The 25457-nt window shown below is 49.6% G+C and overlaps 1 protein-coding gene across 1 annotated transcript in view; it reads right to left on the reverse strand.

Annotated features, from left to right (window-relative positions):
* Positions 1-8404: 8404 nt before the first annotated feature.
* The window catches only part of LOC139384360 (transducin-like enhancer protein 3-B), a 51827-nt gene continuing 34774 nt past the window's right edge, over positions 8405-25457 (reverse strand). The window contains exons 13-21 of the mRNA XM_071129066.1: positions 23462-23594; positions 23132-23304; positions 18592-18665; positions 18213-18462; positions 13365-13612; positions 13051-13198; positions 11154-11304; positions 10781-10857; positions 8405-10164 (exon numbers count right to left, since the gene is read on the reverse strand). Coding sequence (XP_070985167.1) covers positions 10057-10164; positions 10781-10857; positions 11154-11304; positions 13051-13198; positions 13365-13612; positions 18213-18462; positions 18592-18665; positions 23132-23304; positions 23462-23594 — 1362 coding nt within the window. The 3' untranslated portion in view covers positions 8405-10056. The remainder of the gene's footprint in view (positions 10165-10780; positions 10858-11153; positions 11305-13050; positions 13199-13364; positions 13613-18212; positions 18463-18591; positions 18666-23131; positions 23305-23461; positions 23595-25457) is intronic.

A 25457-nucleotide genomic window follows, 5' to 3' on the forward strand; every position in this document is an offset into this window, starting at 1 on the left:
TCAGAACCCACCGTGGCCGTGCTGAAGGAGAACAGATGACCTCTCAGAACCCACCGTGGCCGTGCTGAAGGAGAACAGATGACCTCTCAGAACCCACCGTGGCCGTGCTGAAGGAGAACAGATGACCTCCCAGAACCCACCGTGTCCGTGCTGAAGGAGAACAGATGACCTCCCAGAACCCACCGTGGCCGTGCTGAAGGAGAACAGATGACCTCCCAGAACCCACCGTGGCCGTGCTGAAGGAGAACAGATGACCTCCCAGAACCCACCGTGGCCGTGCTGAAGGAGAACAGATGACCTCCCAGAACCCACCCTGGCCGTGCTGAAGGAGAACAGATGACCTCCCAGAACCCACCCTGGCCGTGCTGAAGGAGAACAGATGACCTCCCAGAACCCACCCTGGCCGTGCTGAAGGAGAACAGATGACCTCCTAGAACCCACCCTGGCCGTGCTGAAGGAGAACAGCCCTCCACTGTCTTCCTTTAATCTGCAGCTATTCTCCCAGACTACTATATTAATAAAGTGAGGAATACAGAGTCTTTCTCTCAGACACACACACACCCACCCACACACACACCCCCACACACACACCCAAAAAGAAACAAACGTACACAGGCATACACACACTGAACTCAGCCTGGGTACTCAAGAGCTGCCTACTTCAGCGGTACAAAGGGGAAGAGAGAGTTTGAGAGGGATAGTACTGCTGAGGAGAGTGGGAGTGGGTGTGTGTTACAGTGAAATGCCTTTCTTGCAAATTCAAATCCCAGCAACCAATAAATGATAAAAAAAAAAAAAATGAATAAGAAGAATAAGAAATATACAATTAAGTAAGAATACTGTTTACAGGAAAGATTTAAAAAGAGATGGAGGTAGATATCTAAAACATTAAGGGAACACTAAAATAACACATCCTAGATCTGAATGAATGAAATATTCTTATTAAATACTTTTTTCTTTACATATTTGAATGTGCTGACAACAAAATCACACAAAAATTATCAATTGACATATTTATCAACCCATGGAGGTCTGGATTTGGAGTCACACTCAAAATTAAAGTGGAAAACCACACTACAGGCTGATCCAACTTTGATGTAATGTCCTTAAAACAAGTCAAAATGAGGCTCAGTAGTGTGTGTGGCCTCCACGTGCCTGTATGACCTCCCTACAACGCCTGGGCATGCTCCTGATGAGGTGGCGGATGGTCTCCTGAGGGATCTCCTCCCAGACCTGGACTAAAGCATCCGCCAACTCCTGGACAGTCTGTGGTGCAACGGGGTGTTGGTGGATGGAGCGAGACATGATGTCCCAGATGTGCTCAATTGGATTCAGGTCTGGGGAACGGGCGGGCCCGTCCATAGCATCAATGCCTTCCTCTTGCAGGAACTGCTGACACACTCCAGCCACATGAGGTCTAGCATTGTCTTGCATTAGGAGGAACCCAGGGCCAACCGCACCAGCATATGGTCTCACAAGGGGTCTGAGGATCTCATCTCGGTACCTAATGGCAGTCAGGCTACCTCTGGCGAGCACATGGAGGGCTGTGCGGCCCCCCAAAGAAATGCCACCCCACACCATGACTGACCCACCGCCAAACCGGTCATGCTGGAGGATGTTGCAGGCAGCAGAACGTTCTCCACGGCATCTCCAGACTGTCACGTCTGTCACATGTGCTCAGTGTGAACCTGCTTTCATCTGTGAAGAGCACAGGGCGCCAGTGGCGAATTTGCCAATCTTGGTGTTTTCTGGCAAATGCCAAACATCCTGCACGGTGTTGGGCTGTAAGCTCAACCCCCACCTGTGGACGTCGGGCCCTCATACCACCCTCATGGAGTCTGTTTCTGACCGTTTGAGCAGACACATGCACATTTGTGGCCTGCTGGAGGTCAGTTTGCAAGGCTCTGGCAGTGGTCCTCCTGCTCCTCCTTGCACAAAGGTGGAGGTAGCGGTCCTGCTGCTGGGTTGTTGCCCTCCTACGGCCTCCTCCACGTCTCCTGATGTACTGGCCTGTCTCCTGGTAGCGCCTCCATGCTCTGGACACTACGCTGACAGACACAGCAAACCTTCTTGCCACAGCTTGCATTGATGTGCCATCCTGGATGAGCTGCACTACCTGAGCCACTTGTGTGGGTTGTAGACTCCGTCTCATGCTACCACTAGAGTGAAAGCACCGCCAGCATTCAAAAGTGACCAAAACATCAGCCAGGAAGCATAGGAACTGAGTAGTGGTCTGTGGTCACCACCTGCAGAACCACTCCTTTATTGGGGGTGTCTTGCTAATTGCCTATAATTTCTACCTGTTGTGTATTCCATTTGCACAACAGCATGTGAAATGTATTGTCAATCAGTGTTGCTTCCTAAGTGGACAGTTTGATTTCACAGAAGTGTGATTGACTTGGAGTTACATTGTGTTGTTTAAGTGTTTCCTTTATTTTATTTAGTTTCAGTTGAAAGGTCTGTCTATTCACCTGTGATCAGACAGTACGAAGAAAAACCAACCCAATGTTAATGGTCGCCTCAGAAAAGGGCTTGTATCATTTCCTGTTTGAAGGTGAAATGGGAACCAGACGCCCTGCAGTGAGTTTGCAGCTCTCCCCAGGATATAACAATGAGAACCAGATGCCCTGCAGTGAGTTTGCAGCTCTCCCCAGGATATAACAATGAGAACCAGATGCCCTGCAGTGAGTTTGCAGCTCTCCCCAGGATATAACAATGAGAACCAGATGCCCTGCAGTGAGTTTGCAGCTCTCCCCAGGACATAACAATGGGAACCAGACGACCTGCAGTGAGTTTGCAGCTCTCCCCAGGATATTCTAACAATGAGAACCAGATGCCCTGCAGTGAGTTTGCAGCTCTCCCCAGGACATAACAATGGGAACCAGACGACCTGCAGTGAGTTTGCAGCTCTCCCCAGGATATAACAATGAGAACCAGATGCCCTGCAGTGAGTTTGCAGCTCTCCCCAGGATATAACAATGAGAACCAGATGCCCTGCAGTGAGTTTGCAGCTCTCCCCAGGATATAACAATGAGAACCAGATGCCCTGCAGTGAGTTTGCAGCTCTCCCCAGGATATAACAATGAGAACCAGATGCCCTGCAGTGAGTTTGCAGCTCTCCCCAGGATATAACAATGAGAACCAGATGCCCTGCAGTGAGTTTGCAGCTCTCCCCAGGACATAACAATGGGAACCAGACGCCCTGCAGTGAGTTTGCAGCTCTCCCCAGGATATAACAATGAGAACCAGATGCCCTGCAGTGAGTTTGCAGCTCTCCCCAGGACATAACAATGGGAACCAGACGACCTGCAGTGAGTTATTAGCTCTCCCCAGGATATAACAATGAGAACCAGACGCCCTGCAGTGAGTTTGCAGCTCTCCCCAGGATATAACAATGAGAACCAGATGCCCTGCAGTGAGTTTGCAGCTCTCCCCAGGATATAACAATGAGAACCAGATGCCCTGCAGTGAGTTTGCAGCTCTCCCCAGGATATAACAATGAGAACCAGATGCCCTGCAGTGAGTTTGCAGCTCTCCCCAGGATATAACAATGAGAACCAGATGCCCTGCAGTGAGTTTGCAGCTCTCCCCAGGACATAACAATGTGAACCAGACGCCCTGCAGTGAGTTTGCAGCTCTCCCCAGGATATAACAATGAGAACCAGATGCCCTGCAGTGAGTTTGCAGCTCTCCCCAGGACATAACAATGGGAACCAGACGCCCTGCAGTGAGTTTGCAGCTCTCCCCAGGATATAACAATGAGAACCAGATGCCCTGCAGTGAGTTTGCAGCTCTCCCCAGGACATAACAATGGGAACCAGACGCCCTGCAGTGAGTTTGCAGCTCTCCTCAGGATATTCTAACAATGGGAACCAGATGCCCTGCAGTGAGTCTCTCCCCAGGACATAACAATGAGAACCAGACGCCCTGCAGTGAGTTTGCAGCTCTCCTCAGGATATTCTAACAATGGGAACCAGATGCCCTGCAGTGAGTTTGCAGCTCTCCCCAGGACATAACAATGAGAACCAGATGCCCTGCAGTGAGTCTCTCCCCAGGATATAACAATGAGAACCAGATGCCCTGCAGTGAGTCTCTCCCCAGGACATAACAATGGGAACCAGACGCCCTGCAGTGAGTTTGCAGCTCTCCCCAGGATATAACAATGAGAACCAGATGCCCTGCAGTGAGTTTGCAGCTCTCCCCAGGACATAACAATGGGAACCAGATGCCCTGCAGTGAGTCTCTCCCCAGGATATTCTAACAATGAGAACCAGATGCCCTGCAGTGAGTCTCTCCCCAGGATATTCTAACAATGAGAACCAGATGCCCTGCAGTGAGTTTGCAGCTCTCCCCAGGATATTCTAACAATGAGAACCAGACGCCCTGCAGTGAGTTTGCAGCTCTCCCCAGGATATAACAATGAGAACCAGATGCCCTGCAGTGAGTTTGCAGCTCTCCCCAGGATATAACAATGAGAACCAGATGCCCTGCAGTGAGTTTGCAGCTCTCCCCAGGACATAACAATGGGAACCAGACGACCTGCAGTGAGTTTGCAGCTCTCCCCAGGATATTCTAACAATGAGAACCAGACGCCCTGCAGTGAGTTTGCAGCTCTCCCCAGGACATAACAATGAGAACCAGATGCCCTGCAGTGAGTTTGCAGCTCTCCCCAGGATATAACAATGAGAACCAGATGCCCTGCAGTGAGTTTGCAGCTCTCCCCAGGATATAACAATGGGAACCAGATGCCCTGCAGTGAGTCTCTCCCCAGGACATAACAATGGGAACCAGACGCCCTGCAGTGAGTTTGCAGCTCTCCCCAGGATATAACAATGAGAACCAGATGCCCTGCAGTGAGTTTGCAGCTCTCCCCAGGACATAACAATGGGAACCAGACGCCCTGCAGTGAGTTTGCAGCTCTCCCCAGGATATAACAATGAGAACCAGACGCCCTGCAGTGAGTTTGCAGCTCTCCCCAGGACATAACAATGAGAACCAGACGCCCTGCAGTGAGTTTGCAGCTCTCCCCAGGATATAACAATGAGAACCAGATGCCCTGCAGTGAGTTTGCAGCTCTCCCCAGGATATAACAATGAGAACCAGATGCCCTGCAGTGAGTTTGCAGATCTCCCCAGGATATTCTTATAATGGGAATCAGTTGCTTTAGACAAGTGTCACTTTACTCCCAAAATGACAAATTCCTCACATTTTCTGGATATCAAGGATTTGAAGTAACTGCCAGTTCCAGTACTAACCCCAAGTTAGCCATTAGCATTAAGTGCAGAACAATGGGATTTTCTAGGACCAGTTCCAGTACTAACCCCAAGTTATCCATTAGCATTAAGTGCAGAACAATGGGATTTTCTAGGACCAGTTCCAGTACTAACCCCAAGTTAAGCATTAGCATTAAGTGCAGAACAATGGGATTTTCTAGGACCATGCGAACACGTTCCAACTGCAGCTCAGACAGAGGTGTAGCAGCAACACATGAAGCAATGGGAAAAGCCCAATCATTCCTAAAGAGGTGAGACTGGCTCATTTGCTTCAGTTTCCTTCTACGGCTCCCAAGTGAGTCATCAGAGCTCAATGCAGCCTGGAACTCTTCTCTCCACACATACTGCTCACTTAATGCTGCATTCAATGGAGACAAAGAGAAGCAGCACTAGTTTAACATGTCACCAATGACGCAAAGTAAAAGGTCCTGTTGTCCCTCCTCTGACCTGGTCACTGTCCCTCCTCTGACCTGGTCACTGTCCCTCCTCTGACCTGGTCACTGTCCCTCCTCTGACCTGGTCACTGTCCCTCCTCTGACCTGGTCACTGTCCCTCCTATGATGGAGGAGGACATGTACGTACACAGTACACACACCGTATACCGTTAACGCATAGGCCCATATTTACACACACTGTATACCGTTAACGCACGGGGCCATATTTACACACACACAGTTGCTTGGAATAGAATCACTCTTTGTTCCGCTATAGTCACCATCACACACACCAGTATCACGACCTGACAGCCAGAACCCCCGCTCAAGTGCAAATTAGTACTGTGGCCACTTGTGGTGGAAGCAGGGAAAGAGGGGGAACCATTGACACTAGAGCAAGAGAGAGGCTTTAGGATCCAATAACTACATGTTGTTTACTATCCAGGAGAGAGAGGGAGGGCTTTAGGACCCAATAACTACATGTTGTTTCCTATCCAGGAGAGAGAGAGGGCGGGCTTTAGGACCCAATAACTACATGTTTCTTCCTATCCAGGAGAGAGAGAGGGCGGGCTTTAGGACCCAATAACTACATGTTGTTTCCTATCCAGGAGAGAGAGGGAGGGCTTTAGGACCCAATAACTACATGTTGTTTCCTATCCAGGAGAGAGAGGGAGGGCTTTAGGACCCAATAACTACATGTTGTTTCCTATCCAGGAGAGAGAGGGAGGGCTTTAGGACCCAATAACTACATGTTGTTTCCTATCCAGGACAGGAGAGAGGGAGGGCTTTAGGACCCAATAACTACATGATGTTTCCTATCCAGGAGAGAGAGAGGGAGGGCTTTAGGACCCAATAACTACATGTTGTTTCCTATCCAGGAGAGAGAGGGAGGGCTTTAGGACCCAATAACTACATGTTGTTTCCTATCCAGGACAGGAGAGAGGGAGGGGCTTTAGGACCCAATAACTACATGTTGTTTCCTATCCAGGAGAGAGGGAGGGAGGGCTTTAGGACCCAATAACTACATGTTGTTTCCTATCCAGGAGAGAGAGGGAGGGGCTTTAGGACCCAATAACTACATGTTGTTTCCTATCCAGGAGAGAGAGGGAGGGCTTTAGGACCCAATAACTACATGTTGTTTCCTATCCAGGACAGGAGAGAGGGAGGGTCTTTAGGACCCAATAACTACATGTTGTTTCCTATCCAGGAGAGAGAGGGAGGGCTTTAGGACCCAATAACTACATGTTGTTTCCTATCCAGGACAGGAGAGAGGGAGGGGCTTTAGGACCCAATAACTACATGTTGTTTCCTATCCAGGACAGAGAGAGGGAGGGCTTTAGGATCCAATAACTACATGTTGTTTCCTATCCAGGAGAGAGAGAGGGAGGGCTTTAGGATCCAATAACTACATGTTGTTTCCTATCCAGGAGAGAGAGAGGGAGGGCTTTAGGACCCAATAACTACATGTTGTTTCCTATCCAGGAGAGAGAGGGAGGGGCTTTAGGACCCAATAACTACATGTTGTTTCCTATCCAGGAGAGAGAGAGGGAGGGCTTTAGGACCCAATAACTACATGTTGTTTCCTATCCAGGAGAGAGAGGGAGGGGCTTTAGGACCCAATAACTACATGTTGTTTCCTATCCAGGAGAGAGAGGGAGGGCTTTAGGACCCAATAACTACATGTTGTTTCCTATCCAGGAGAGAGAGAGGGAGGGGCTTTAGGACCCAATAACTACATGTTGTTTCCTATCCAGGAGAGAGAGGGAGGGCTTTAGGACCCAATAACTACATGTTGTTTCCTATCCAGGACAGGAGAGAGTATTTAGGATAACTACATGTTGTTTCCTATCCAGGAGAGAGAGAGGGAGGATTTAGGACCCAATAACTACATGAATTAAGAACATAACGTATCCATACTCCACTGCAGCTGATCAGGTGTGGATAGTCCTGTAGTCTCGTCTTCGCTCTCTTCCATGATATTCGGAGGAAACCATTAACAACTGGAGGGTCTCAACTAACAGACAACTGAAAACATTGGCTTGACACACTGCCATCTTGAGTAGACTAGTTTCATCAGGTCCAGCCCTATGCACAGACCCCATAATCCAGTAGTAAGTCTGCAGCTACTGTGACTGGGTGTGTGTGTGTGTGTGTGTGTCGTGCCTGTGGTTTCAGCGAGGCGCTGAGGCAGCAGTGTGTGACACTCTTAAGTCACACGGGTGGTTTGGCAACACACCCAGATCCTCAGCAATGCGTCTCCTCTCCCAGCATTAGTCTGTTGAACAGCCTGCGACCACAACGACAAGCCTGGACAGCAGCCTACTGACTCCACTGCTATTCAACAGGCTCACACACACACACACACACACACACACACACACACACCTCATATACAGCATCCAGTTAACTAGAAGGAATCACCAGGCATATGTTTGAGGTTAGGTATTCATTATGAAACAGTTAAACGTGTTTAAGTATCACATCAAGTGTGGGGTATAAGTGGAAGACTCCAGTGGTTTAGACGCTACACTCAAACGTATCTACTTTCAAACCTATTAAGAGGAAGTTAATGTCAGGGCAGACACAGACACCCACGGCTCTCGTAGAAGTACTCAAAACGCTCTTTGATACAACGACTGCGCACTTCCTCAACAATATGTTGCATTGAAATGAACTGGGAAGTCTTTCTACAAAAACAAACTGTTTATTGAATGATCATCAACTGTACATTATGTTCAGTGCTGACACAGTTTTGCTACATACTTTGGTTGTGAATTGGAGACGCTCACATTTCACCCCTCGTTATGACTGAAGGAAAGGAGGGTATTGGGGGCGCAGTGAACAATCTGAGTGTTCACCCCAACAGCTGAACGGTGGAGGAAGATATTCCCCTTAGACACAGAGCATCTTACCCTCAGCACCATTTGGGTACCAAACAGATCCGTGTCTAGAGGCACCTTCATCCTACTCGGTACTGAACATTATGTAGATGCTGGTCACAATGCTAACTTCTGCTTTACATTTTGAAAGATCGTAATAGCCAACCCTAGCACTTAACAGGCACTGTATATCGACTGGAATCCAAGTCCGGTTATGATGATGTACTGATAAATGAGGATAGAGGATCAAATCAATGGATTCCATAGAAGCATGTTCTCCTTAACCCCCCATCTAGATGACCCTGTGGGTTGTTCTACATCAGATTTAGGTCCAGACTCAATGTTCAGGTTGTGTCCGTCCAGCCATATGAACTGGGGACGCGGCCGATAAGCCCAGTCCGTCAGCCCGTACTAGTTCAGATTGTGTCCGTCCAGCCATATGAACTGGGGACGCGGCCGATAAGCCAAGTCCGTCAGCCCGTACTAGTAATAATCCAGTAGAATTGAAGTCCATCGTTCAACACCAACCAGACCACCCAAAACACCATCCAAGACGTAAGAGAGACGGGTCATAAAAGGGCACAGAGAAAGTAGTACAGTTAGTTTCTTTAATATGGTTTTAATTTACATTGTTCTCCTCCTCTCGCCGATCCCCCAGTCTCCTCTGATAGGCCGGTCCAAGCGGGGGTCCTGTGGTATTCCACGGAGTTCCGTGGCTCTGCCTGAGCCGGCAGGCTCCACTTCCCAGACATTTTCGTAGCTCCCAAAAAAAAGGGCACCATCCCAAAACTCACATTTGAATCTCCACAAACGTGTTCTGGTTGACCATTTAGTTTTTGGAGAGACATTTCCATTTGATTTGGAAAAAGGTCAGCCTGGAGAACGTGCTTCAACACCCCCCCCAAAAAAAGATCCTTAAAAACAAAATGCTTATTCTACTTTCTGTTCTCCCTTGGATATCAAGCAGAAGGGAGAGGCCGAAAGCAAAAACATCACAAGTACACCAGGACATGAAAATAGATATATATATTTATAATATATATATATATATATAAAATGTCTTTATTACTCCATTATGTACAATTTTCACAAGACGTCCAGGGAGCAACTGTTGTAAAGACAAAGCACTGCTTCATCCAGTCACATTACAGAAACATTCATCACCTTCAAAAATAAACCCTCCAAAAACAGGCCCAGGAACAGATCAAAAAACAGCAAGACAATTTACATCTTCAGTGCCCATTGGGTTACAGTCTGCACCGATAGCCAATCATAGCCAGGCCAACTGCCAAGCGCAGATCATGGTGCCTTCTGAGCACCAATCCCGGAGCGGTATCGGCCGACATTGTCTGTAGTCCAATCCCTGGTGGTCTTTGAGGTTAGGGGGTGTGGTGAGTGAAGTAAGAGGAGGAGGAGGAGGGGCTAGCAGCTCCCCTCGTCAGGCCACTAGGAGGGGTCAAACTGGTGTTCCTAGTAGATCACCTCGTACACTGTGGCCTTCTTGTCTCCGGAGCCTGTCACAATGTACTTGTCGTCTGCAGAGATGTCGCAGCTCAGGACGGAAGAGGACTCCTTTGACTGTTGATGTAAAGGGTAAAAAACACGTTAGCGATCCTATTCAGAGCATGTCATGTGTTTGCCTGAACTAACCGTGTCAAAAGTGACCATCTGTCTTGGTTGGTCTGAAAGACAATTCTCTGAACAATACTGCTAGCCACTTTAAAACTATGCCACTTTGTTTACATACCCTACATTACTCATCTCATATGTATATACTGTACTCGATACCATCTACTGCATCTTGCCTATGCCGTTCTGTACCATCACTCATTCATATATCCTTATGTACATATTCTTTATCCCCTTACACTTGTGTGAATAAGGTAGTTGTGGAATTGTTAGGTTAGATTACTCGTTGGTTATTACTGCATTGTCGGAACTAGAAGCACAAGCATTTCGCTACACTCGCATTAACATCTGCTAACCATGTGTATGTGACCATTAACATCTGCTAACCATGTGTACGTGACCAATAACATCTGCTAACCATGTGTATGTGACAATTACATTTGATTAGTTGGCTTTCCAGATTACAACTGACAGTGGTAGCTGGGGTTTCCATGCTGCTGGTCATGTCCCAGGACTGTGAGCATCTATGCGTGTTTGAGAGTGTGTGTGTTATTGATTGGAGTACCTGGAATATGCTGGCACCGTAAGGAGTCCTCCAGGCATTCAAGAGGTTGTCCTTCCCCGTGCTCACAAACCATTTACCTTTAAACACAGGACATGAGGACACATAAATACATGAGCTCAGAGTCCAGGTTGTCCTCACCAAGCAGGACAGGCCTGCACACGACTCTCCAAGCACCAACATGCAAGTCCACATGGTTTAACATTTAGTAGCTAACCCAATACAACGGATGTGGGGCAGTTGGTATTACTTGTTGGTACAGTGGAAATACCAACTAAACAATGTGGTTCAATTCCTTGAGAAAAAAGGTTTCTACACTTGAACTACATAAACAGAGGTTATAAATGACTTCTAGCACCCTGGACATGTTTCTTACCACAATAGGCGAACTTCAGCGAGAGGACGCAGCTCTCATGCAGGTGGAGCTGGTACTTGTCCGGCTTGGTGTGATGGAGAACCTCCACGTTGCTGCTCTCCATGCCCACTGCCAGCCACTCCCCTGTGGGGCAGTAGCCTAGAGAGAAGATCTGGGAGGAGATGGGAGGTGGGGGTGAACCAGGGCAAAATAGAGTGTGTGTGTGTGTGTGTGTGTGTGTGTGTGGGATGCAACGGTGCACTGTATGTTGCCGAACCGTTCGGTACGCCCCCTACGGTTCAATATGCACACGTGAACGGCGGAATTACGATACGCCTGTCATTTTCCGGTCATTTCCAACGCGTGCTCATTGCGCTGCAGACTACAGGCACGTGATACATTCAGATCCGCAGAACCAGACACGCAGCTTGTGGCCGTTAAGGGGCTACTGACGGCCGACAAACTTCACTCGACAGCAATGTCTCAAAATGTGGCAACCGCAGTGACAGCAACCCCCCTCCCCCTTAAACAACCAATGGACGATTTGCACTGACATCTCAGTAGGAAACCTCCCTAAAGGGGCCCCATGAAGAGAGAGGAAACTAAAAACAAATACTCTCTCAGCTCCCAACGTGACAATGGCGAGACAGTGAGACGCACATTTGAAGAGACACCGGTGTCTTTCAAATCCGCTATGTGGGAACATTCTGGATTCAGCGCTCAATACGATGACGAGGGTAAGAAGACCGTAAACAAACAAAGTACAGTCTGCAAGCATTGCTCTGCCCCTGTCGGCTACTCCAGTTGAAACACTTCTAACACGATGTGTCATTTACATGACCATCACTCAGCCGCGTCCCTTGCAGCAGGAGCAAGGAGAGTCGTTAGCCAAAACACAATCTCTCATTGCTGCCTTCAACAACAATTTGTGACAAATTCAGAAAATCTAAGAAATAACGAAAGCAGTGGGAGTATTCATCATAGCCAAAGATTTGCAGGCCTTTTCGGTGGTTACTGACTCGGGATTTCGTCACCTGATTATAAAACAACTGAACCGCGTTACAATGTCCCCTCCTGCACACATTTCAGCAGCCAAGTAATTCCCAAACTCTATGAAACATCACAGAGAGACATTTAAAAGGAATTGACACAGACACCCTAGCTCTCATCTAGCTCTCTCCACTGATAGTTGGACCTCCAGAGCAACTCAAAGCTGACGGTTCACTATGTACTGGAAGCTACCTCACTGACGGTTCACTATGTACTGGAAGCTACCTCACTGACGGTTCACTATGTACTGGAAGCTACCTCACTGACGGTTCACTATGTACTGGAAGCTACCTCACTGACGGTTCACTATGTACTGGAAGCTACCTCACTGACGGTTCACTATGTACTGGAAGCTACCTCACTGACGGTTCACTATGTACTGTTCTGGGAGATCTGTGTTGCAAACACGGCCCCTGTATGAGAGTCATACAAGCGCACACTTAGCCCTAGAATTAATGAATGCTGTGACTGAGTGGACGCTAGAGAGACCAAATATCACAATCCCAGCCACTACAGATAACGCACAAAACATAGTGAACGCCATCCGTGAAGCTGATGGGTTTGGGCCCCACATTGGCAAAGCATCTACAGCTTGTCAAAGCTAAGAAGCACTTTTCATTGTATTCTCCCCTTGCTGTCATACAGTAGAGACAGAAACCAGGCAGTCAGTCATGTTGACATTTTTCTGAATGGAACGTTTCGTTTGTCTATAGGCAAAATAAAATAGTTAATTGTTTAAAAAGGGTGATGTGTTTATTTTTTGCCCTAAATATAAAGATACCGAAGCCGTACCGAACCGTGGGCCCACTGTACCGTTGCATCCCCTGTGTGCGTGCGTGTGTGCGTATAAACATAAATACGAGCGTACCTGGGAGGTGAAGTCATGCTGCTGGAGCTGGCGACCCTCCCTCAGGTCCCATGAGCGGACAGTGTTGTCCAGACCTCCGGTCCACAGCTTGGTCCCATCGTGGGAGATGTCGATACAGCTGGCGCCGTCCGTGTGGCCCTGGAACTGCCTACAACACCCAACAAACACAGTGGAACTTAGCCAAGTGATTCCACTCACGCTGTGGACATTTCAATGTAATCCCACTCCAATCATTACTGCTAAAATCACATGGGTGGTAGTACAATCCCTCCCAGCCCCAACCAGTCCTCTACTCTCTTCAGATGATCCCTCACCTGACCAGGGTCTGGTTGTGCAGGTCCCAGACGGCGATGTTCCCATCACTGCAGCAGGAGAAGCAGACTTTGGCGTCGGGGGAGATGGCCAGTGCATAGCAGGCGGGGGCCGAGGAGGTGAGCTCCGCCTTGATACGTGGCGTCGGAGAGGCCAGGTCCCAGATGGTCAGTGTGCTGGCCTCACCGCCCACAATCAGGGTGCGGCCATCAGGGAGGAGCTTACAGGAGCGGATGTAGTTGTCCCTGTTCTGGAGACAGAGAGGGAGCCAGTTAATATTTGGGCTTCAGACAGTTATCGTGATAATAGCAGGTATCGTGAGACACACAAATGTATTGCTAAATATTGCTATACTGTTGGAGCTAGAAACACAGCCATTTCACTACACCCGCAATAACATCTGAGAAATATTGTATGAGACCAATAAAATGTGATTTGATTTAAAAGCAGGTGTGGCGACTCAAACCCCATTGGATGAATTGAACGGATGTGGGTGGAGCAGTATCTCCATAGGGATGCTGGTTGTGAACATCACAAAAGCTCTGACGAAGGCCTTGAGATCAATACATAAAGCTTAAGAGAGCCGCGACCCTAGCGAGAGCCGTGGCCCTAGCGAGAGAGAGCCGTGACCCTAGCGAGAGAGAGCCGTGACCCTAGCGAGAGAGAGCCGTGGCCCTAGCGAGAGAGAGCCGTGGCCCTAGCGAGAGAGAGCCGTGGCCCTAGCGAGAGAGAGCCGTGGCCCTAGCGAGAGCGAGCCGTGGCCCTAGCGAGAGCCGCGGCCCCAGCGAGAGCCGCGACCCCAGCGAGAGCCGCGGCCCCAGCGAGAGCCGCGGCCCCAGCGAGAGCCGCGGCCCCAGCGAGAGCCGTGACCCCAGCGAGAGCCGCGACCCCAGCGAGAGCCGCGACCCCAGCGAGAGCCGCGACCCCAGCGAGAGCCGCGACCCCAGCGAGAGCCGCGACCCAATTCGAGAGCCGTGTGCAGGTTTCTTCTTTTTCTCATCTTATTCAACTGTTAAAATGCATCTGCAACAAAGACGGCTCAGATGTGCCTTTGGAAGCAGGTGTGAGGAGAAAAGCATCAGAGTGTGTTTGAGTATGGCTTCCCTCGGCTGTGGTGTGTGGAGCGAGACTCATTTTCAGCTTTAACAAGGGCAGAAGAGTGTTAGCTGGACTGGGTCCATGAGGCGGGTGATGTGAATGACAGATCAATAGAGGGCCGGGGCTCTCAGATGAATTAAACAGCTTGCTGATGACTATATAAGACCTGGTCACAAAGCCAGCACTCTCCCTCTGCTCCGTCCCCCTCTCCAAAGTGGCCAGGAGACAGTATCAAACTGATGAATGGGGAGGATGGGAGAATGACTAATGGGGTGGGTAATGGCAAACCGGGGCAGGACGATCAGAAGATCATTACTTTAGGTCTTTTTCAAAAACGTCACACACTGGGCCGAAGAACAAGACGCTGTGCCTTGAATTATTACATTCACAAGAGCAGATGGAGGGAGAGGGTGGATGTGGGGTTCAGAGGGTGGATGTGGGGTTCAGAGGGTGGTAGTGGGGTTCAGAGGGTGGTAGTGGGGTTCAGAGGGTGGATGTGGGGTTCAGAGGGCTGGTTCAGAGGGTGATAGTGGGGTTCAGAGGGCGGATGTGGGGTTCAGAGGGCGGATGTGGGGTTCAGAGGGCGGATGTGGGGTTCAGAGGGCGGATGTGGGGTTCAGAGGGCGGATGTGGGGTTCAGAGGGCGGATGTGGGGTTCAGAGGGCGGATGTGGGGTTCAGAGGGCGGATGTGGGGTTCAGAGGGCGGATGTGGGGTTCAGAGGGCGGATGTGGGGTTCAGAGGGCGGATGTGGGGTTCAGAGGGCGGATGTGGGGTTCAGAGGGCGGATGTGGGGTTCAGAGGGCGGATGTGGGGTTCAGAGGGCGGATGTGGGGTTCAGAGGGCGGATGTGGGGTTCAGAGGGCGGATGTGGGGTTCAGAGGGCGGATGTGGGGTTCAGAGGGCAGAGGGTGGATGTGGGGTTCAGAGGGGGCGGATGTGGGGTTCAGAGGGTGGATGTGGGGTTCAGAGGGTGGATGTGGGGTTCAGAGGGTGGATGTGGGGTTCAGAGGGTGGATGTGGGGTTCAGAGGGTGGATGTGGGGTTCAGAGGGTGGATGTGGGGTTCAGAGGGTGGATGTGGGGTTCAGAGGGTGGATGTGGGGTTCAGAGGGTGGATGTGGGGTTCAGAGGGTGGATGTGGGGTTCAGAGGGTGGATGTGGGGTTCAGAGGGTGGATGTGGGGTTCAGAGGGTGGATGTGGGGTTCAGAGGGTGGATGTGGGGTTCAGAGGGTGGATGTGGGGTTCAGAGGGTGGATGTGGGGTTCAGAGGGTGGATGTGGGGTTCAGAGGGTGGATGTGGGGTTCAGAGGGCTGGTTCAGAGGGTGGATGTGGGGTTCAGAGGGTGGATGTGGGGTTCAGAGGGCTGGTTCAGAGGGCGGATGTGGGGTTCAGAGGGCGGATGTGGGGTTCAGAGGGCGGATGTGGGGTTCAGAGGGCGGATGTGGGGTTCAGAGGGCGGATGTGGGGTTCAGAGGGCGGATGTGGGGTTCAGAGGGCGGATGTGGGGTTCAGAGGGCGGATGTGGGGTTCAGAGGGCGGATGTGGGGTTCAGAGGGCGGATGTGGGGTTCAGAGGGCGGATGTGGGGTTCAGAGGGCTGGTTCAGAGGGTGGATGTGGGGTTCAGAGGGTGGATGTGGGGTTCAGAGGGTGGATGTGGGGTTCAGAGGGTGGATGTGGGGTTCAGAGGGTGGATGTGGGGTTCAGAGGGTGGATGTGGGGTTCAGAGGGTGGATGTGGGGTTCAGAGGGTGGATGTGGGGTTCAGAGGGTGGATGTGGGGTTCAGAGGGTGGATGTGGGGTTCAGAGGGCTGGTTCAGAGGGTGGATGTGGGGTTCAGAGGGCTGGTTCAGAGGGTGGATGTGGGGTTCAGAGGGCTGGTTCAGAGGGTGGTAGTGGGGTTCAGAGGGTGGATGTGGGGTTCAGAGGGTGGATGTGGGGTTCAGAGGGTGGATGTGGGGTTCAGAGGGTGGATGTGGGGTTCAGAGGGTGGATGTGGGGTTCAGAGGGCTGGTTCAGAGGGTGGTAGTGGGGTGCAGAGGGTGGATGTGGGGTTCAGAGGGCTGGTTCAGAGGGTGGATGTGGGGTTCAGAGGGTGGATGTGGGGTTCAGAGGGTGGATGTGGGGTTCAGAGGGTGGATGTGGGGTTCAGAGGGTGGATGTGGGGTTCAGAGGGCTGGTTCAGAGGGTGGATGTGGGGTTCAGAGGGCTGGTTCAGAGGGTGGATGTGGGGTTCAGAGGGCTGGTTCAGAGGGTGGTAGTGGGGTTCAGAGGGTGGATGTGGGGTTCAGAGGGCTGGTTCAGAGGGTGGATGTGGGGTTCAGAGGGCTGGTTTAGAGGGTGGTAGTGGGGTTCAGAGGGTGGATGTGGGGTTCAGAGGGCTGGTTCAGAGGGTAGATGTGGGGTTCAGAGGGCTGGTTCAGAGGGTGGATGTGGGGTTCAGAGGGCTGGTTCAGAGGGTGGATGTGGGGTTCAGAGGGTGGATGTGGGGTTCAGAGGGTGGATGTGGGGTTCAGAGGGCTGGTTCAGAGGGTGGTAGTGGGGTTCAGAGGGTGGATGTGGGGTTCAGAGGGCTGGTTCAGGGGGTGGATGTGGGGTTCAGAGGGCTGGTTCAGGGGGTGGATGTGGGGTTCAGAGGGCTGGTTCAGAGGGTGGATGTGGGGTTCAGAGGGCTGGTTCAGAGGGTGGATGTGGGGTTCAGAGGGCTGGTTCAGAGGGTGGTAGTGGGGTTCAGAGGGTGGATGTGGGGTTCAGAGGGTGGATGTGGGGTTCAGAGGGCTGGTTCAGAGGGTGGTAGTGGGGTTTAGAGGGTGGGTGTGGGGTTCAGAGGGTGGATGTGGGGTTCAGAGGGCTGGTTCAGAGGGTGGTAGTGGGGTTCAGAGGGTGGATGTGGGGTTCAGAGGGCTGGTTCAGAGGGTGGTAGTGGGGTTCAGAGGGTGGATGTGGGGTTCAGAGGGCTGGTTCAGAGGGTGGATGTGGGGTTCAGAGGGCTGGTTCAGAGGGTGGTAGTGGGGTTCAGAGGGTGGTAGTGGGGTTCAGAGGGTGGTAGTGGGGTTCAGGGGGCTGAAGGCAGCGGTGTAAAGTATTTAAGTAAAACATACTTTGAAGTACTACTTAAGTTGTCTGGGGGCATCTGTACTTTACTATTTATATTCTTTACAACTTCTACTCCAATATATTCCTAATGAAAATAATGTACTTTCTACTCCATACATTTTCCATGACACCCAAAAGTACGAAACATTTTGAATGCTTAGCAGGACAGGAAAATGGTCTAATTCAGGCACAGATAAAATCCCTGGTCATACATCAGCCCTATGAAGAGCATCCTCTGTGCCCATCGGTGGGCTTGATATCTCAGTCCATGTCTAATGATAACCGTCACAGTATCATCTCAGATACAAGGCTAGCTTGTTCAGCTTGGCTATCCTGTTAGCTAGCATACAGCCCAGCCAACCTAAGTTATAGCCTTCGTCCCACATTGTCTGTTGTTATGCCTTACACCATTATAACAATGATATGATCATTCAGCAGATGGCTTTATCCACAGTGACAGTCATCCAGTTGAAACAGCACCAGTCTAAAGTCTGGACACACCTACTCATTACAGGGGTTCTTTATTTTCACTAGTTTCTACATTGTAGAATAATAGTGAAGACATCAACATTATGAAATAACACATATGGAATCATGTAGTAAAACAAAAAACCTTTGAATGAGTAGGTGTGTCCAAACGCTAACGTCTCCTTACCAGGCAGTCCAGTTGGGACACGGGACTCTTGCTGCCCGGCTGGCTGATGTCCCAGATCTTAACGCAGCCCTTGCCACCGGTGTAGACGTGGCGCGTGGGGTTGCTGATGGTGACGGCGCACACCACCTCGCCGTGGCTCAGCGTGTTGATCTGGCGAGCGTGGCGTGGGATGCCCGGGCCTATGAGAGCGTCCGGGGGAAAGGGCACCGGCTGCATCTGGCCGTCGGCGCTCACATGAAAGGAGTAGGCACTACCGCGGGGGGAAAGGGCAGTTGTTTTGAGACTAAATGAAACCTGGAACCAAAATGTTGGACTTGACCTGTGACTTTCAGGCTCTCGTGATAAACAGTTTAAACAAAGAGTGGGTTTGGAGACTTACGGTTTCCCTCCAGAGATGGATGTGAGACTGGCTTGCAGGCCTGGTCTCATGTGGGAGTGAGGGTCAAACCCCGCCTGGGAAAACAGACAGTTAGCATGTTAACATGAACAAACAGTGGAAAGCCTATCTATGCGGCCAACTAGGCTAAATGTTCAAACAGCAAACTTAGCATCACTGCCTCTGTAGTGTCAAATAAGGCAGGGGCACTCTAGTACCATTTCAGAAGGTCTGATCACACATGTCCTATGTGGCAAAACCCCCACCTCACAACCCAATGCCACCCAAAACAGTTCACAACCATCTTGTTGGCAGAGAGTTTTGCAGTTTTAAGTTACATTGTTTGCAATTCTATACATGTTGCATTGGGCAGAGATTTTTGTTACTGTTTTAAAGCTCATTTCCTGCATTTCTAGGTATTTTTCCAGGCCTGGTTTACGTTTATAAACTAGGTGGTTCAGACCGTATACAACGGTTATGACAACATGTGTTTTTACTGCTCTAATTACGTTGGTAACCAGTTTCTAATAGCAATAAGGCACCTTGGGGGTTTGTGATATATGGCCAATATACCGCAGCTAAGGGCTGTGTTCAGGCACTCCTCGTTGCGTCGTTCATAAGAACAGCCCTAAGCCGTGGTATATTGGCCACATACCACACCCGCTTGGCTCTTATTGCTTAATTAAACGATACCAGGGGTCGAAGCCTGACCTAGTTCAGTAGTACTAGTAGAGACCCGCGGTCCGTATTGAACCGTTATGAGTATGTGGGACACAAGGGGAATTCTTACTATCATTTCATACGGTGCTGTGTATTCTACATTCCTTCGCCCAGGTTTGTGGTAACGGTGTGAAAGAGGAGCTTGCTAATGCTAATGAGAGCCTGGGAGATTCACACACACAGAGAAGTGTTTTGACAGAGTTGTTATTCCCCTCCCTTGTAGCACCAGACATCAAAGCAGTGGAGTTAGGCAATAGAAACCTTGGAGTTAGCTAACAATTTACACAGAGAGGAGAGAAATTATTTTTTATGCATTTCTAAAGAAATATTGAAAAAGTGAACTATTGAAATAGGAAACTCATTGAAAATTGGCTGCTAGTCATATTAGCATAAGTCTTCTAGCCGACAGCCGTGTTGGCTAACTCAACGGTGGAGCTGCTGAGACGTGTAATATATAGTGAGACGTGAGTCTGATGTACGTTTGCATGCGTGCGTTTGAGTGAAGACCTTTTCTTTCCTCTTCCTGTGTCGTATTAGTAACTGTATCCTGTGTCGTATTAGTAACTGTAGCCTGTGTTGTATTAGTAACTGTAGCCTGTGTTGTATTAGTAACTGTATCCTGTGTCGTATTAGTAACTGTAGCCTGTGTCGTATTAGTAACTGTAGCCTGTGTCGTATTAGTAACTGTAGCCTGTGTCGTATTAGTAACTGTATCCTGTGTCGTATTAGTAACTGTAGCCTGTGTCGTATTAGTAACTGTAGCCTGTGTCGTATTAGCAACTGTAGCCTGTGTCGTATTAGTAACTGTAGCCTGTGTCGTATTAGTAACTGTAGCCTGTGTGACTGTGTTGTATTAGTAACTGTAGCCTGTGTTGTATTAGTAACTGTAGCCTGTGTTGTATTAGTAACTGTAGCCTGTGTCACTGTGTTGTATTAGTAACTGTAGCCTGTGTCGTATTAGTAACTGTAGCCTGTGTTGTATTAGTAACTGTAGCCTGTGTCGTATTAGTAACTGTAGCCTGTGTCGTATTAGTAACTGTAGCCTGTGTGACTGTTGTATTAGTAACTGTAGCCTGTGTCGTATTAGTAACTGTAGCCTGTGTTGTATTAGTAACTGTAGCCTGTGTTGTATTAGTAACTGTAGCCTGTGTTGTATTAGTAACTGTAGCCTGTGTCGTATTAGTAACTGTAGCCTGTGTCGTATTAGTAACTGTAGCCTGTGTCGTATTAGTAACTGTAGCCTGTGTCGTATTAGTAACTGTAGCCTGTGTCGTATTAGTAACTGTAGCCTGTGTCGTATTAGTAACTGTAGCCTGTGTCGTATTAGTAACTGTAGCCTGTGTGACTGTGTTGTATTAGTAACTGTAGCCTGTGTTGTATTAGTAACTGTAGCCTGTGTTGTATTAGTAACTGTAGCCTGTGTCACTGTGTTGTATTAGTAACTGTAGCCTGTGTCACTGTGTTGTATTAGTAACTGTAGCCTGTGTCGTATTAGTAACTGTAGCCTGTGTTGTATTAGTAACTGTAGCCTGTGTCGTATTAGTAACTGTAGCCTGTGTCGTATTAGTAACTGTAGCCTGTGTGACTGTTGTATTAGTAACTGTAGCCTGTGTCGTATTAGTAACTGTAGCCTGTGTTGTATTAGTAACTGTAGCCTGTGTTGTATTAGTAACTGTAGCCTGTGTTGTATTAGTAACTGTAGCCTGTGTTGTATTAGTAACTGTAGCCTGTGTCGTATTAGTAACTGTAGCCTGTGTCGTATTAGTAACTGTAGCCTGTGTCGTATTAGTAACTGTAGCCTGTGTCGTATTAGTAACTGTAGCCTGTGTCGTATTAGTAACTGTAGCCTGTGTCGTATTAGTAACTGTAGCCTGTGTCGTATTAGTAACTGTAGCCTGTGTCGTATTAGTAACTGTAGCCTGTGTTGTATTAGTAACTGTAGCCTGTGTCGTATTAGTAACTGTAGCCTGTGTCGTATTAGTAACTGTAGCCTGTGTCGTATTAGTAACTGTAGCCTGTGTCGTATTAGTAACTGTAGCCTGTGTCGTATTAGTAACTGTAGCCTGTGTTGCATTAGTAACTGTAGCCTGTGTGACTGTGTTGTATTAGTAACTGTAGCCTGTGTGACTGTGTTGTATTAGTAACTGTAGCCTGTGTGACTGTGTTGTATTAGTAACTGTAGCCTGTGTGACTGTGTTGTATTAGTAACTGTAGCCTGTGTGACTGTGTTGTATTAGTAACTGTAGCCTGTGTGACTGTGTTGTATTAGTAACTGTAGCCTGTATTGTGTTAGTAACTGTAGCCTGTGTGACTGTGTTGTGTTAGTAACTGTAGCCTGTGTGACTGTGTTGTGTTAGTAACTGTAGCCTGTGTGACTGTGTTGTGTTAGTAACTGTAGCCTGTGTGACTGTGTTGTGTTAGTAACTGTAGCCTGTGTGACTGTGTTGTGTTAGTAACTGTAGCCTGTGTGACTGTGTTGTATTAGTAACTGTAGTCTGTGTTGTATTAGTAACTGTAGCCTGTGTGACTGTGTTGTATTAGTAACTGTAGCCTGTGTGACTGTGTTGTATTAGTAACTGTAGTCTGTGTTGTGTTAGTAACTGTAGCCTGTGTGACTGTGTTGTATTAGTAACTGTAGCCTGTGTGACTGTGTTGTATTAGTAACTGTAGCCTGTGTGACTGTGTTGTGTTAGTAACTGTAGCCTGTGTGACTGTGTTGTGTTAGTAACTGTAGCCTGTGTGACTGTGTTGTATTAGTAACTGTAGCCTGTGTGACTGTGTTGTATTAGTAACTGTAGCCTGTGTGACTGTGTTGTGTTAGTAACTGTAGCCTGTGTGACTGTGTTGTGTTAGTAACTGTAGCCTGTGTGACTGTGTTGTGTTAGTAACTGTAGCCTGTGTGACTGTGTTGTGTTAGTAACTGTAGCCTGTGTGACTGTGTTGTATTAGTAACTGTAGCCTGTGTGACTGTGTTGTATTAGTAACTGTAGCCTGTATTGTGTTAGTAACTGTAGCCTGTGTGACTGTGTTGTATTAGTAACTGTAGCCTGTGTGACTGTGTTGTGTTAGTAACTGTAGCCTGTGTGACTGTGTTGTGTTAGTAACTGTAGCCTGTGTGACTGTGTTGTGTTAGTAACTGTAGCCTGTGTGACTGTGTTGTGTTAGTAACTGTAGCCTGTGTGACTGTGTTGTATTAGTAACTGTAGTCTGTGTTGTATTAGTAACTGTAGCCTGTGTGACTGTGTTGTATTAGTAACTGTAGCCTGTGTGACTGTGTTGTATTAGTAACTGTAGTCTGTGTTGTGTTAGTAACTGTAGCCTGTGTGACTGTGTTGTATTAGTAACTGTAGCCTGTGTGACTGTGTTGTATTAGTAACTGTAGCCTGTGTGACTGTGTTGTATTAGTAACTGTAGCCTGTGTGACTGTGTTGTGTTAGTAACTGTAGCCTGTGTGACTGTGTTGTGTTAGTAACTGTAGCCTGTGTGACTGTGTTGTATTAGTAACTGTAGCCTGTGTGACTGTGTTGTATTAGTAACTGTAGCCTGTGTGACTGTGTTGTGTTAGTAACTGTAGCCTGTGTGACTGTGTTGTGTTAGTAACTGTAGCCTGTGTGACTGTGTTGTGTTAGTAACTGTAGCCTGTGTGACTGTGTTGTGTTAGTAACTGTAGCCTGTGTGACTGTGTTGTGTTAGTAACTGTAGCCTGTGTGACTGTGTTGTATTAGTAACTGTAGCCTGTGTGACTGTGTATAGTAACTGTGTATAGGGAAGAGAGGCTGAATGTGTGTATGTGAGGTGAAGGGGGAGTTTTAGGGGAGTGTACCATGGGCGAGCGTCCGTACGCAGCAGCGGCCACGCTCATCTGGGGGGAGATGTGGAGGCCGGCGTAGACCCCGGGGCTGGTCAGGGAGCCGTTCATCTCGTGGTGGCCCATCATGGCGAAGGGCGTGGCGTAAGAGCCAGCTATGGACAAAGGGGTACGCAGGGCTGGAGCAGCTAGAGGGAGGGAGGAGAGAGACCGTAAGAACAACTGATTCTGTCATAGGCAAATGGGCAGACCTACAAGGAAGTTATTTTCATGTTAATCTATTTGTGGTTAGCGGGCGAGTGTGTTTGTATACATGTGGGTATGAGTGTGTGTGTGAGGACTTACCCAGTGCCTCCATGCCCGAGGGCTTGCCCATGATGGGCCGTAGACCAGGGGTGGTGCTGGTGCCTGGTGTGGGGGCATCGTTACGAGGTGTGGGGGTGTTAGACTTCAGGCCCGGCGTGGATGACTTATCATTCTGACAGAGAGAGACTTGATGTGATTAATGTTGCTTTATTCCAGCGTGTTCCATTTTAATTCTAAATGATGCCGATCACAAAGCAATAGAACCCCAATTCACCCAACCAGATCACTGGCAACCCACCCACCCAGATCACTGGCAACCCACCCACCTAGATCACTGGCAACCCACCCACCTAGATCACTGGCAACCCACCCACCTAGATCACTGGCAACCCACCCACCTAGATCACTGGCAACCCACCCACCTAGATCACTGGCAACCCACCCAACCAGATCACTGGCAACCCACCCACCTAGATCACTGGCAACCCACCCACCTAGATCACTGGCAACCCACCCACCTAGATCACTGGCAACCCACCCACCTAGATCACTGGCAACCCACCCACCTAGATCACTGGCAACCCACCCACCTAGATCACTGGCAACCCACCCAACCAGATCACTGGCAACCCACCCACCTAGATCACTGGCAACCCACCCACCTAGATCACTGGCAACCCACCCACCTAGATCACTGGCAACCCACCCACCTAGATCACTGGCAACCCACCCACCTAGATCACTGGCAACCCACCCACCTAGATCACTGGCAACCCACCCACCTAGATCACTGGCAACCCACCCACCTAGATCACTGGCAACCCACCCACCCAGATCACTGGCAACCCACCCACCTAGATCACTGGCAACCCACCCACCTAGATCACTGGCAACCCACCCACCTAGATCACTGGCAACCCACCCACCTAGATCACTGGCAACCCACCCACCTAGATCACTGGCAACCCACCCAACCAGATCACTGGCAACCCACCCAACCAGATCACTGGCAACCCACCCAACCAGATCACTGGCAACCCACCCACCTAGATCACTGGCAACCCACCCACCTAGATCACTGGCAACCCACCCACCTAGATCACTGGCAACCCACCCACCTAGATCACTGGCAACCCACCCACCAAGATCACTGGCAACCCACCCACCAAGATCACTGGCAACCCACCCACCAAGATCACGGGCAACCCACCCACCAAGATCACGGGCAACCCACCCACCAAGATCACGGGCAACCCACCCACCAAGATCACGGGCAACCCACCCACCAAGATCACGGGCAACCCACCCACCAAGATCACGGGCAACCCACCCACCAAGATCACGGGCAACCCACCCACCAAGATCACGGGCAACCCACCCACCAAGATCGCTGGCAAGCCCCCCCCCCCCCCCCCCCCCCCCCCCCCCCCCCCCCCGCAAAACAAAAATTAAATCAACTGGCAACCCACCCAAACAAACTTGCGACCCCCCCACTCCCCCCAAACAAACTGAAATCAACTTGCATCGCCCCAACAAGATGAAATCAACTTGCAAACCCCCCCCCAAACAAAATGAAATTAACTGGCAACCCCACCCAAGCAGCTACCAAGAGACAGGGAAATAAGGACATTGAAAAAAAGACCAATAACATGTATGAGAGAGACCGGGAGAGAGAGACCGGGAGAGAGAGAGAGACCGGGAGAGAGAGAGAGACCGGGAGAGAGAGAGAGAGATGGAGGGTGGGACAGACCGAGAGAGAGAGACAGAGATGGAGGGTGGTACAGACAGAGAGAGAGAGAGAGACAGAGAAAGAGATGGAGGGTGGGACAGACAGAGAGAGAGATGGAGGGTGGGACAGACCGAGACAGAGAGAGAGATGGAGGGTGGGACAGACCGAGACAGAGAGAGAGAGATGGAGGGTGGGACAGAGCGATCTCCCCGTCATTACCCCGGTTTATTTACGATCCGGGGCTGGGAAAGCAATGAACATTTATTCTGCCTGCCATAAAGGATATTGAAAGGAGCAGAGCACTGT

This window comes from Oncorhynchus clarkii, chromosome 26 (genome assembly GCF_045791955.1).
Source record: "Oncorhynchus clarkii lewisi isolate Uvic-CL-2024 chromosome 26, UVic_Ocla_1.0, whole genome shotgun sequence".
NCBI lineage: Eukaryota > Metazoa > Chordata > Actinopteri > Salmoniformes > Salmonidae > Oncorhynchus > Oncorhynchus clarkii.